We start from the raw sequence: 13,841 nt of genomic DNA, 5'->3' as shown, positions 1-13,841 counted from the left end.
AGCATGCCAAGTTTCACGAATTTCAGACGAGTTTTGGATTTACTAGAATTTAAAAACCAGGCATCTCAATGTTTTGCCGGCAATCAACGGTGCCCTGGTGTTTGAGATTCATTCCCATTTCTTGCATGGGACCTAAGCATGCACCCAAGGACACGGATTTGATTTTTCAACCAATTTATATGCACTGGAGCATGTGCATGTAGTTCAAATTTGAATTGTTCACCTGAAATGGCTAGAAAACCAATTTAATGTATAAAATGTTCAAACGAACCCTGAATAATTCCAATTCTTTTACGACACAGATATAGTTGCATGTTCACTCCAGATAAAAGGTCTAGCAATTTAAACACCGTCCATTGCCGCTGTGACCCCATTATGTAATTCAAATCAAGATGAAAAATCAAGTAGATCGCACACAGTTTATTATCAGCAACCGTGTGAGATGTAGTACAAAATATCTTGGAGCACTGTATGTGTATAGTACGCCTATGGCTTACGCGAGAAGGTGCGTCGGCTACAGTCCATAGCCGGCGTCTCAATCACACCAGCTCGCTCCCCAAATATCATTTCATTATTCAATCGTCACCGGTGAAAGATGGGCACGTGGACCCGCATCGTGAGGGCAACTTCAGTGGCCCACTCTAGCGAGAGCGCGGCCGCAGCCGCCATGCGCGTGCTAACAAGGTGCATGAGCACGGCTGCAATCTGCGACCGGGCGGCAAAGGAAGCCCAAACGACCGCTGTTGCTTCTCAGGTGGCGGCAGCAAAATCTGCCTCGGGGATAGCAACTGGCGAGAGCGGCACATCAGCTGTTTGTTCCGCAGCGGCGGCCGTAGCCCTGATGGAGGCCGCCCACGCCCAGCTCCTGGCGGTCACTGCACAAATCGAATGAAGCTTCTCCAACAACGGTCGGCAACCCACAACCGAAGAGATGGCAATCGCCGAGAGCATTCGAGCAGCCGTCCGTTCCTCCGCCGCATACCTTGCGACGACGGAGCCCGTCCAAGCCCATATCGCGTTCGCCCACGCCCATCTCGTGGCGGCCTTTTCCAAAGAGATGGCGGACGCGGATGGCGAGATGCTTGCCGAGTATCGTGCGATGGATGCCATGGAGCCCCTTCCCCAGGAGACCGTTGGTCGTGACCTGGACATGGAGGCGGCGGCGGAGATCGATGAGCACCAGCCCTAGTAGTACTCTTTGTTTTGTTTAATTAAGAGCGCCGGTCTTTAATTTGTTAGAGTAATGTTTAGGTCAGCTAGCTCTGTTTAATTGCTGAACTTGCTCGATTAAGAAGTGTGGGTGTGCTGTAGTCTCCTTTGTGTACCCAAATTATGCAATGATGTGGATGACCACTGTAACCATGGAAATTCGAACCAAAACTTTTGACGTTCAAACTCATCACACACGGGTGAAGCTATCTGAACCGTTTGTGATGTTCACATATCGTACACAGTTCTGAATAAGGGACCGTGTCTGATGACACTTTGCGCGCCAGTTTTTTCGCTGAAGCGATTCCAAGTTTCGGCTTCCGCGGAAATATCTACCCTCCCCGCCCCCTCCCCTTTACCAAAAGCCACATTTCCCCTCTTTCCGCCTTCCTTTCCAAGTTGAAACCTTCACTCCTTGCTTGCAGCGCCGCCTCCTCGTCAGCGACCCTCCTTCATGCTGCTCGGCCTCGTCTATCCAAGCAGGTAATCCACACCCGACCCCCATCCTCCTCCTCCTTCCACATCCCACATGCCCCGATCGCTGGCGCGAGCGCGGCACCTTCCACCCAAATCACAGACCCCTCCACCAAATAAGCGCCGCCCTAAGCCATGGTGCACGAAGTATAGCCATGATCTCAAGGAGCACTTGGCAGCGGAGAAGCAAATCACGGCTGCACGCGCGGATGAGGTCGCGATGGCTGTCATTCGTGCCGACCCCCAGATCTTGGAGGAGCACCTTGCCATTTGCTAGCTACGCCGGTTAAGCATGCTCGGTTTACCCGTTGCGTGTGCTGCTCCTGCCTTTCCTTCACAAATTCTAGTGAATTGTGCTATCTAATTTTACCATGCAATCTGTTGCTCTAGTGTATATGTTCTATATGTCGTGCAGTGTGGTGCTCACTTATTAACTGTTTTGTTAATTAGTTGTCGTCTTCAGTTAACTGTTTGGTTCAATTCTGCAAATGTGATGTTCAATTCTTCAGGCTGCAATTTTGTATTGTCTTCCATGTGAGAAATAAATCGAATTTATCTTTACAAAATACATGAGAAACGAATACAATTGCTATATTTCCAAGTTGTCAAGCATGCTTGGTTTGGTTATACATTGTGCAATGTGTAGTTAACGTTTGGTTCATTTGTGTTGTGGTGTTTAGTTAACTGTTTGGTTATATTCTGCAATGCGATGTTCAATAGTTGTGGGTGCATTCTGTTATTGTATACCATGTGAGGAATAAACATAATTTGGCTATAGTAAATACATGACAAACAAATACAATTGCTACAATTGGCTGTAGTTAACTGTTTGGTTAACTGTCTGATCTTCTATTAGGAGTATGTTATATTGTGCAATGTGGTGCTCAGTTAATGTTTGGTTCATTTGTTATGATGTTTAGTTAACTGCTTGGTTCAATTCTGCAATGCGATGTCCAATTGTCGTGGGTAGAATTTTGTATTGTTATGCATTTGAGGAATAAATCGAATTTGGCTGCACTTAATACGTGAGAAACATATACAAGTGCTATATTTCCTAGTTCTTAATCATGCTTGGTTTGGATAAATGGGTTTTCCGTGTGACTTGAATTAATCTGATGAATCTGCAATGTGCTTATTTTTCATCAACATATTTTACTGATAGCATGCAAACCCTTACTTAACCTGATGACTAACTACCTTATATGTGTTGCAGGAAAACAATGGGAAGCACCGAGGTTTACAATCAAGGTTAGCACGTGCATGGTCCGTTCTCTAATAGCACATTATTGTGCAATTGCAGGAACCATTCTAATATTTTGGTTTTTAACAATTTGGTCTTGCACATGTAGGTCCTGCTTTCAGAGGTTTTGACCCACTGTTCGACTCTTTTTACATATGGGAAAATGAGTTGTCCATGAATATGATTCAAATCAAGAAACTCAGAAAGATTGTTAGGATAAAGAAATTAGCGACAAAAAACAACAAGATCTTTGTCCGCACAATGAAGAAGACATCAGTTCACTACAAGATGGTACTAACTATTATACCCTGCCTTTTTTTTTTCTTTGCCCCATTTTCAATATAGAGAAGATATTTATGCACATCCTTGTTTTCAGGCCTTTCCAAAGCAGTTCACTGATGATTACCTCTCAAACCACCTCTATGGTCAGGAGGCGAGGAAGGTTTTCATACAACACCCACGGTTCAATATTGAAGTGTTCCTGAAGAGGACGAAGGACGGACGGTCAATCATCCACAGGCACTGGCCTAAAGTTGCAAAGACCTTCAACATGAATGAAGGCTCAATATTTGCCTTCCACTTCAGCAATTTTCCAGATGAGATGTATCTGTCTATATACCGTCTATGATGCTAATTTCGAAAGGTTCTACATGTTTCATGTGGAACTTGGTGCTGGTGCAGTTGTGTAATGGGGTAGCTGAGTGCTGAAGCTATATCATGTTGTACTCTGATGTATTTCAATGATGAAATTCTGCTTCCTTAATATGGAAATGAAATATATTGTGTGCTTAATATGAATGTCAATTAGGTTAATAAATGGATTATTAATAATAGGGCAATTAGCCTGCTAATGGCGAATTAGCCTACTAATTGGGTTTTGCTATTGCAAATGGTTATTACAAAAATACCGTGGGCGATGACCTCAGGCAACGCACACAGTTTATAGGAATAAACCGTGTTGGATCAATGAACAATCACACACGACTTTCTCTTGAAAACTGTCTGCGTTAGGCCACCTTGCGCAAATGTTTACTACATAAAAACTATGTGTGATGGACAGCCTTTGCCACACAGTTTCTTCTATGGACCGTGTGTGATACATTCAATAATGCAAACGATTTAATGGGAAAAATTGTGTGTGATGTACCTGTGAACAGAAACGTTTTCCTTGGAGCGACTGTGTGGGATGTACATACGAACGGAAACGTTTAGCAGGGACTGACTGTGTGGGATGTACTTGCGATCGGAAACAATTTCGCCGTATAATTGTATTTTTTTTAGCTCTACTGTACATATTTCTGTATTTGAGCGCTCGCCGGTCGCACACGACCGCATTTTGCTGAGCGTGTGTGCCAGGAGGGCATATCCCCGATGGTTTCTGGGTCGTGAGGGAAGGACCCCCTATCGCCCACACTCACTTGGAGACGGTTCCAAATGTCGTCGCGGAAGGGGGTTAAAAACCATTTGTTTAGGACCGACGCGCACCAGTGTTCTTCTAGGTTACCGGGCTTATAGAAGACGCCGGTTTTGTTCAGTTTCTCAATCATCCTCTGCAAGAAAACATTAATTGAGCTTAGTTCTTCAATACAGTCATGGACATTAAAGTGACGTGTTGAAGTGTTACCTATTGCAGTGCAGTCCGTTCGAGTGGACCAAAGGGTCTCTCCGGAAGACCCTTTTTTCCTGTATCCTTCAAACATGCCCAAATTTTTTGTATGGCCTTGTATCCATATGAGAATCATGCTTGCCAATTTTTGGTGCATTTTGGGACTGTTTGCATTTTCTACGGTTTTTGCCGCCGACAACACTGTTATTAATCAAAATGATTTCGTACTAACTTTTCTAAAATAATTTACGATTTCCCCCCTTCTAATTTCGTTTTTTCCTCTTCCTTTCTTCCTCTCTTCTTTTCTTTTCTTTTATATCATTTTTATTTTTCTTTCAATTTTCCCGGCAAACTTTAAAATTTTAATTTCTTTTGGCTAACTTTTATTTTATAAAATGATTCAAAATTCAAAAACATTTTCAGAATATTTCATAATAATTTTCATCTAAAATTTAGTCGAACATAAGGATAGTTCATTAAACCTTATGACAAACGGTTCATTTTACATTCGAACATAACAAAAATTAATTAAACATAAGAGGACCTAATCTAAACCTAATCTACTCATCGTCGGAGGCGGCGAGGTCCACGATCTCGCCCGCACCGCCGTCACCAACATCATCGTCGTTGCTCTTGACGGCATCGTCCCAGTCGACGCCATCGTCCTTCACCGGAGCCATAGCCGGCGCCTGCTCCGCACCCATAGCCACCACTGCATCCAACGCCGCCTGCACATCAGCGGCCTCTGCTGCCGCCGCCATAGCCGCCGCGGCGTCCAATGCCGCCTGCAAATCGGCAGCCTCTCTGGCCGCCGCGGCCGCCGCCTTTGCCTACGACGCCCGTAGGGCGATGAGCTAGCCGGGGTAGTCGTCGGGGTCCCCGTCCTTGCGCAGCGCGAACTTCTCCGGCCAGATCTCGATGGCGGGAGGGGCGGCGGGCCCGGCGAGCGCGGGTACCGGACGGTGAAGGGAGCTTGGGGACGGCGTGGCCGCCGGAGGGCGACGGCAGGGCCGGCACGGGGCAGACGACGAGCCGCTCGTCTCCGACACCCGTCGGAGCTGGCCGACGATCTTCCAGAAGTCCTCCCCCCTCCAAAACCTATTATAGCTGTCGATATTCCAGCGGCCGCCCTCATGCCGGTGTGGCTCATCCGGCGTCGTGCCGGGCCCCCTCGTCGGGTACCCATTAGCGGTGATGCGGAAGATTTGCGGTAGACGGCAGCCCGACGGCACAATCCGCCCGAGCCAGATGAGCTCGTCGGTGTCCGGCATGCCCAGGCTCATCGGCCACGAGCTGCCATGGCCGTCAGTGCCACCGGTGCCGCCGGATGCCATGGCTACCGCCGAGAAGGAAATGCGTCGTCGGTGGAGTGAGGGCGCGTCTGGTGGATGGCGTCGGTGGGTGAGGTGAGTCGGGGTGGGGGAGGCATACGAGAGTGGTGGTGTTTTAAGGACGGGCGGGGCGGCGGGTAGGTAACTGACGCACCGGCTTAACGCCGGCCTTAATGGCGCATCGGGGGCGGCGGCTAGTCGCCTCAGGAACCGTCCCTTGACCGACGCCACGACGGCATGCAACAACCGTCCCTTGACCGATCGCGTCGTGTTTTTTATTTCCTTTTTCTTTTGAGCACGATTGGACGTCGTCGTACGTAGACGGCCTGACACGGCACGTAGACGGGCTGACGCGTGTACGGATAGTCGCCGTACAGGACCCGACGCGGGTACATCCCCGTCGCGCGGGCGGCGGCTTTTTTGTGATGAGACGATCCTATCCTTTTTAACGAAGGGGTACGGAGCGATCTCAACCGTTGTTGTATTTAGGGGGTTGTATCGAAGAAGAAGTGTTGTTTAAAAGTTTATGTCAGTTCATGTTAAATGTGCAGTATTCGGTACTTGAGTTTAACATGCACAACGAATTCATGTGTTTTTAGTTAAGAATGTTCATGTTTAAAATTTTAGAGCACCGTTTTTAGGGCTACTGAAAAAGCAACAACCTTTTTCGTGTCTTAAAACTCTCGCTCGACACCTAAAACTCGTTTTGGGCCATCAAATTATAGAGCCTCTATTGGAGATGCTTTTACTGCAACACCCCCGTGTCATTACCTACAAATCTGCAGCGTAGAAAGAAACTCTGTTGCCAACGATTTACTGTAGACAAGTGTAGTTAATCCGGAAGCATGTTTGATTTTGTTTCCCCTGAAATACATACTCCTAGACATGATAGCATGTGGAAAGAAAAGTCTCCTTCCTCCTCCCGTTTGCACCGCCACCAATCCGCCCCACCTCCGATGGCCTTTGGGCTATGGAGGATCTCGCCCCCCCCCCCCCCCCCCCCCCCCCCCGACGGGAGGGACCCCGTTCTCGTTTCTGTTAGGTTGAACATCTTGGTTGGGGCTGTGTGGCGGTGGCAATGTCCCTTAGTAGAAACAATGTCTCCCACTTCCTATCCCAGTCAAGGTGGTGTGAATATCATTGTCGGAGGATGTATGGAGGTGTGTCTCCGTCAGATCTTATGGGATTCGATCGGTGCTGGTCTTTGGTGGATCTATTTGGATCCAGTCTTTGTTCGTCTTCATTCGTGTACTTTAATCTTTCCGGTCTAGAACTCTCTCCATCGGCGATGGTTGCTGCTGTGGTGTGCTGATCCTTTGGGGCTTTAGCACGACTTCCCGACTATCTACCACAACAAGGTTGTCCGGCTCCGATGAGGGAGTCACGATGACGGCGGCGCGCCTTCAGCAGTGCTTGTAGTCGTCGTTAGGTGGTCCATAGACATGATTGTAATTTTTATTACCTCTTGTGTTATCTGTACTGCCATGATTGATGAGTAGATTGAAAATTTCTCTTAAAAATAACCCAAATTCGAAAAAGTGCAGCTGTGCTCGTTGGGCGTCCCGAGCACAACCCTCGCGCGCCGTCCGATCTGGATCGCGACGCGCAGGTGCTGCCTGGTTGGGTCGGGGGCACGTCTCAGGTTTCGGCCTGTCGGCCCGGCTCGTTCGACACGCGACTAGTCCATCCCCACCCTCGTAGCCACGTCGCACGTCACCATTCCCACGCCCACCGCCCTCCCCTGACTCCAGCGCAGAGGAACGGCTCCTCCCATTTTCAAAACTGCCGCCTCTCTGTGTCTTCGCTCTCCCCCCCGCGACGAAATCCGGCGGTTCCTTCTGCATATCCTTCGTCCCCCCCCCCCCCCCCCCCCCCCCCCCCCCCCCCCGTCCTAGCTCTGCTTCCCATATATGCATCTTGCTGTACATTTTAGCCCCAGCTCTGCTTTCCATCTATGCATCTGGCTGTACATTTGCCCCGTGCTAGGATAGCATCGGATGCGCTCGAATTTGGTTGGGGGTGCGAGACGACTCGCCCCGTTGCTAGGATAGCCCTGGATGCGCTTGATTTTGGTTGGGGTGCGAGACGACTCGCCCCATTGATGCTTGAGGAAGGGTGGAGGAACTCGATTTTCGGGCATGTGTGCGTGCACGCTTTAACCCACCATGGGAGGTTCTAGATGCGCGAGAAATCGATTTTGGTAAGGCGATTTTGCAGTAGTTTTTTGGTCAGGGGTTCCTCTTACTCTGTTGCCTGCTGAATTCGTTATGTTTTTGGGGGAAAACTTTGCGTAATAGCCGTTATTCGGGTTAGTTGCCTAGCAGTTGTATCCCTAGTTGCCTGTCAACTGAATTGTTTTTGCCCAACTGATGTACTCCCTCCGTCTCAAAATTCTTGTCTTAAATTTGTCTAGATACGGATGTATCAAATACTAAAACGTGACTTGATACATCCGTATGTAGACAAATCTAAGACAAGAATTTTGGGACGGAGGGAGTACATCATAGTTTGCCTAACAGTTGTCTCCCTAGTTGCCTGTCAACTGGATGGTGTTTGCCCAACTGATGTACAACATAGTTGCCCAATAATTGTCTCACTAGTTTCCTGTTAACTAGATGGTGTTTGCCCAACTGATGTACTTCACAGTTTGCGTAACTGTTTGTCTCCCTAGTTGCTTGTCAACTCAATGATGTTTGCCCAACCGATACACAGCAATTTTGGATGTGTATTTTTCAAGGGGAAAGAACAAATAGTCATACCTGGTGGACAACAATTTTGTGCATATGACTATTTTTTGAGTCCATTATACAGCTTCGCGACAATGGTCACCCCTGATATAGCCTTGCTGAGTATGTTCTTCTCCATATACACATGTTTGATAAAAAAAATCGCCTAATAGTTGTCTATTAGTTGCCTTTTTATTTTTGCATGGTGTTTGCCTAACTAGAAGGTCACCAACCTGCATGTGTTTTTCTTGTCACACATTGTATAATAGATGTCCTTAATAGATTTTGCCTGTTTTTTTCATTGTTTTTGGTTAATGTAGAGGATGCACTTGCCTGTGCATTAGTTTAACTGCTCACATGTGTCCTTGTGCATTAGTTGAAGTGGAATTAGCTTTGTAGATACTTTTTTGTGTATGATAGTTCAAGTGGAAGCAGCTGCTCATTTTCTGATTAGTTAACTGTTCAAACTCACGTGTTTATGTATATGTATTTTTTGCCCATGGTTTTTAATAATGACTTTTTTCTGGCATATACCAGGAACAATGGATGGCAGCAGTAAGGAAATGCAGGAAGACCGCCTTCCAGTCAACCCTGATGCCGATCCTTCTAATGTTACTGCAGATAATGAAACAGAGGTGCGTGGGGATAATTCTTAGAAATTCTTCTTCTTCTTTTTTTCGTGCTGCATTTAATGGGCAGCATTTCTATATGCTGTTTTTTGTTGGTTCTTTCACATCTGTAGGCTCGTAGTACTGCCCCCACAACCACAATTGGGTACAAGCGTCGAAGAATGTCAAAAGCGATCATTGCTCGTGGCCCCCCGTCCATCAGATATTGATAGCAACGAGGATGTATCTAGAGATGCTGACAAGGACCCTGAATTTGACAAAGATAACGAGCGTGAACCTGACAAAGATATTGAGGATCATCCAAGAAAAGCAAAGCGCCAAAAGTCTTCAGGAAATGAGGTAATGCAATTTTTTGCTTAGATTTCCTTTTTTTTTGCCCATCTAATGTGTATGATTTGCCAAACTACATACATGTGTTGCCTCAAATCTTTTTTAACAGGGGGTTCCCGATGTTTTATGTTTTTGTTTCTGTAGGGTTTTAGGAATAGAGGATCGCCTGCAAGGCTGTATAAACTAAACAAATCTCTTATATCTGACCAAAAGGGTGTCATCATTGACAAAGAGTTCGGGGGTTTGTTGGACCTCGCATCCACTACAATGGATGCAGATCTCAGCCAATGGATTATGAAGCACTACGACCCCGAAAAGTCCCAAATTGTTATACCAGAGAGGGGGGAGATCCTGGTAGATGCAACGAGCTTTCATAGAATATGGGGGTTGCCAAACAGGGGCAGAAAGGTCTGTTTGGAGAATCGTCCTGACATCACAAAGGCCATTTATAGCATCTAGAACATTACATCCAAGAACTCACCAGCCCTCACAGCATGGTGTAAGATGATTGTAGATATGCGCGAAGCTCATGACGACAATTTCCTCCGTGCTTGGCTAGCAGTCGCTTTTTCTTGCTTTCTTGCACCATCAAGAAGTCTAAACATCTCTCCAAAAAGCTTCCCTGCTGTTATGGATGTCAATGGTATAACAGAGACAAATGTTTGTAAGTTTGTTGTTGATCAGTTAAAGGTAGTGTTCACAGTAGCAGTTCTCAAGAAGAATGTTGTATGCTGTTGTGTTATCCATCTTGTAGTAAGTGCAGACAATCTTAACATTGGTTCTATCTTCTTATTTCTTGTTTCCTTTTCTGTTGGAAAATCATCTGTTTTATTTTACTCCCGTGTAGCTGTTGTATCTGGACTCACTTGATGTGGATGAACCTATCCCAAGCTTGACACCAAGAGTTTCTGTTTGGAACTCAGATTTAATCGCAAAAGTCGTGAAGAAGGATAAGAAGGGCCCGGGTCAATACGGAAAACTACGTGTAAGTTTTTTTCTCTTTCCTCTTTTTATGTTCACCTTGTGTTTTATTAGGACACACATACCTCTTTTCTCCGTGGACTACTATTGAAGTACAATATACAACAATGACAGAAAAATAGGCAATTCATGTATTTAAATCTGGCAAGTCTTATAATTTTGGTAAAGCAATTTTTTAGTTTTCTCCAGACAAGCATGCCATTTTTTAGTTTTTTGTGATGAACAGAATATGTTTTCTGGAGGGAAATGCAGTGGGTGTGTGACTCAATTTTTATGCTACTAATTCAGCTCAACTCTTAGGTGGAAAATTGCCTATTTTTTCAGCATGAAGTTATATACTATGCCGTACTGTTTTTTTTCACAAATGGATCTTATGTGCTCACACTTTTTTATTCTTTTTTCTCTACCAACAAATGCAATCAGCTTAAGACCGAGTTTTCCCGATGTGCGGACGATAGTTTGTTCGGAAGCATGGATCACATCACAAAATTTGTTGCAGCAAGATTACCCGAGTCATATAATAAAGAAGTAAGTAATTTATTAGCTTTTGTTTTCTCATTTATTTGTTAGCACCAAGTCATTATGGCATTTTTTCCTTGTGTTTGTTTTTCTCAAGCTAACTAGTCCCATGGCAATTTTTAACATGTCTGTAAGCAACTTGCTTCTTTAGGGTAGGCAACTTCAGTTTTTAAATCATTTTTATCATGTTCCAGATTCTCAATTCCTCCCTAGACATTTTTATTGTGTGCAATTTTTAACATGTTTGTAAGCAACTTCCTACTTTAGGCTAGGCAACTTCAGTTTTAAAATCATATTTAACATGTTCCAGATTCCCAATTCCTCCCTAGACATTTTTATTGTGTGCAATTCTTAACATGTCTGTAAGCAACTTCCTACTTTAGGGTCGGCAACTTCAGTTTTAAAATCATATTTAACATGCTCCAGATTCCCAATTCAAATGTGCTACATTAGGCAAACTCATTTTATCTATGTATATTTTCCTCACGCAGTTATTTAGGCAACTTTCATTTTTTTCCTTGTAAAGAAACTCATTCAATTTTTTCAATTTGCATTTACTTTTTCTCTCTCTTTGTTTTAAGCAACATGTATTCATCTGAGTGTTCTTTACACAAATTAATACAATTGTGTTTTAGGCAACTTCACATACAACTCTGTTGTCAGCATTTTTCTAGAGTTGCTTAGAGTATGCTTTTTTTACTAAGCTTTACCTGATCTTTTTGTTATATGTTCTGACCACTTTTTTCTTTTCTTGTTTTACAGAAGCAAAAGAAGGTATCAATCATGGTACATGAAATGTGTTCCAAAATATCGCACTCAGTTGGAAAGCTTGTGTACAATATTGGCAGGATCGATGATATTGAAGCTGGGACAAGCACGACAGAACCTAGTAAGATGGGAACAAGCAGGCAACGTTCAAAGAAAAGAAGTAAACAATTGGGCAGTGACAGCGAAAGCTTATTAAGTGAAGAAGGCAGCGACAACTTACCTAGTGAAGAAGAGTCATACATGTCGGACATCGATGATAATGACAAAGATGGAGATGAATCTGATGAAGCACATGATGATGATGGAGAAAAGAGCGACAACGGCAGAGATGGGGACTTGGACGACGATGATGGTGATGAATTGAGGAGGGAAGATGCTGGGCATAACCCTAACGAGCTGGAAGAACAAGGTGAGAGGGAGGAAGCACGTATTGCTGAAATGGAACAAGAGGATCAAGCAACCCGTGATGGCAGCGCTAGCAAGGATGGGGAAACATAACCAGTTGACACAGTGACAAGTACAGTAGTGGGCAAAGCACAGCAAACAGTCGAGCAAGAGGGAGATGTCGAGGATGAAGAGAAAGATAGCGATGAAAATGAAGAAGATGAAGTTAGTACATAAGATGATGAGGATGAAGAAGAAGAAGATGATGATGTGGAAAAAGGCGGTGACAAGGAAGAAGACAAGGATGGGGATGGGAAGGGGGATGGAAAGGATGATGAGGATAGGAGTGGAGGTAATAGCAGTGGCCACGTCGATGGTGGTGGGAACAGCAGGAATGAGGATGGAGCTGCTGGTTACTTGGACAGTGATGACGATGAAGAGTGTACACTGCAGTTTTTGGTTCAAAAGAAGGACAGTAAACCTAAGGAGCTTGATGAATTTGGCTCGGTTAATATCAGAGACATAGTGATGATGGAGCGGGAACATTTTTCCCCACGCATACCATTGTATGAAGCAAAAGAATGCACTGATGAGGCACCAGCTACATGGGAAACAAAGAGGGTTTTCAGAAGCTATTGATGGGATTAGAGTTGAAGGAATTCCCCCCAATGGACGTGACGGAAATATGTCCAAAACACATGCGCAAGAGGCTGATGAAAGAAATGGGTGCAGAACATAACTTGGGTGGAAAACCAGAAGAAATTGCAGAGAGGGAACTACCACCCATCCCACCGAAGAAGAAAAAGACTGTCAGCTTCATCTTGCAGCCAACAGTAGTGACAACAACAGCAGAGGAGCTACATGAAAGGCGTTCAAAAAATGCACAGCAAGTGCAGGTTCCCAAGGAAAGGCAGTCAGCTATTAAGAAATCTGGGCAAATACAACATCAAAACCAGGCAACTGCTGTACAGAAACAGGCAACTTGTGCTTTTTTGAAGCCCCAGGTGGAAGTAAATAAAATATCAAGCACTACAAGAGCACCAAAAGGATTCCAAGGTGACAATGTTACATCAACTTTCACACAAAGTCTGGCAACTCAGCCCAAGGAGGAAGCAAGTTGCAAAAACTCAGTGCAAATCTTTCAATGGGGAACCTAGGCTCCATCAAACAAGCACTAGTTAGAGTTTCACCACAAACAGGAGCGAACACAGCTATTCAAAGTTGTAGGCAACCTCTGGTTGAGCTAAATTGTCAAGCACAAAAGCTCCCTTGCATTAGTGCGCCGCAATCGACAAATGTCCCCAATGTTGCCAAAGAGCGTAAGATGAAAGGAGTAGCACAGGGTCCATTATTAGATGCAGGTCTGGGCAAGGATCAAGAAAACATTTGCCCCTTGACATCCACCGCTGTTACAGGTGACACAACTTGCTTTGATCATCACTCATCAAAGTTACCTGAATCACTGAGCAAGTTGCCTGCAAAGCCAACTTCAATTGCCCAGAGTGCCCAAACAGTGAGTCCCAAGGAAAAAAACCATTTTTTGTGATGGTAACAAAGAAAACCGTCCGCCACTGCAATTCAAGGGGAGCACAAAGAATAACCTAGAAATAAATGTTCTGGAAATCAGTGATCTCATAGCAAGAT

At 45.0% G+C, this 13,841-nt stretch overlaps 1 protein-coding gene across 1 annotated transcript; it reads left to right on the top strand.

The window, feature by feature from the left end:
* Positions 1-7,793: 7,793 nt before the first annotated feature.
* On the top strand, positions 7,794-10,337 carry LOC109770841 (uncharacterized). Its single transcript, XM_040394655.3, has 4 exons — positions 7,794-8,060; positions 9,124-9,221; positions 9,329-9,554; positions 9,690-10,337. The coding sequence occupies exons 1-4, from the start codon at positions 8,040-8,042 to the stop codon at positions 10,002-10,004; spliced, it is 660 nt and encodes a 219-aa protein (XP_040250589.1). The 5' UTR covers positions 7,794-8,039; the 3' UTR covers positions 10,005-10,337.
* Positions 10,338-13,841: the final 3,504 nt, after the last annotated feature.

This window comes from Aegilops tauschii, chromosome 7 (genome assembly GCF_002575655.3).
Source record: "Aegilops tauschii subsp. strangulata cultivar AL8/78 chromosome 7, Aet v6.0, whole genome shotgun sequence".
NCBI lineage: Eukaryota > Viridiplantae > Streptophyta > Magnoliopsida > Poales > Poaceae > Aegilops > Aegilops tauschii.
Note: the sequence above shows the minus strand (reverse complement) of the source record. Positions and strands in the feature narration are given on the sequence as shown.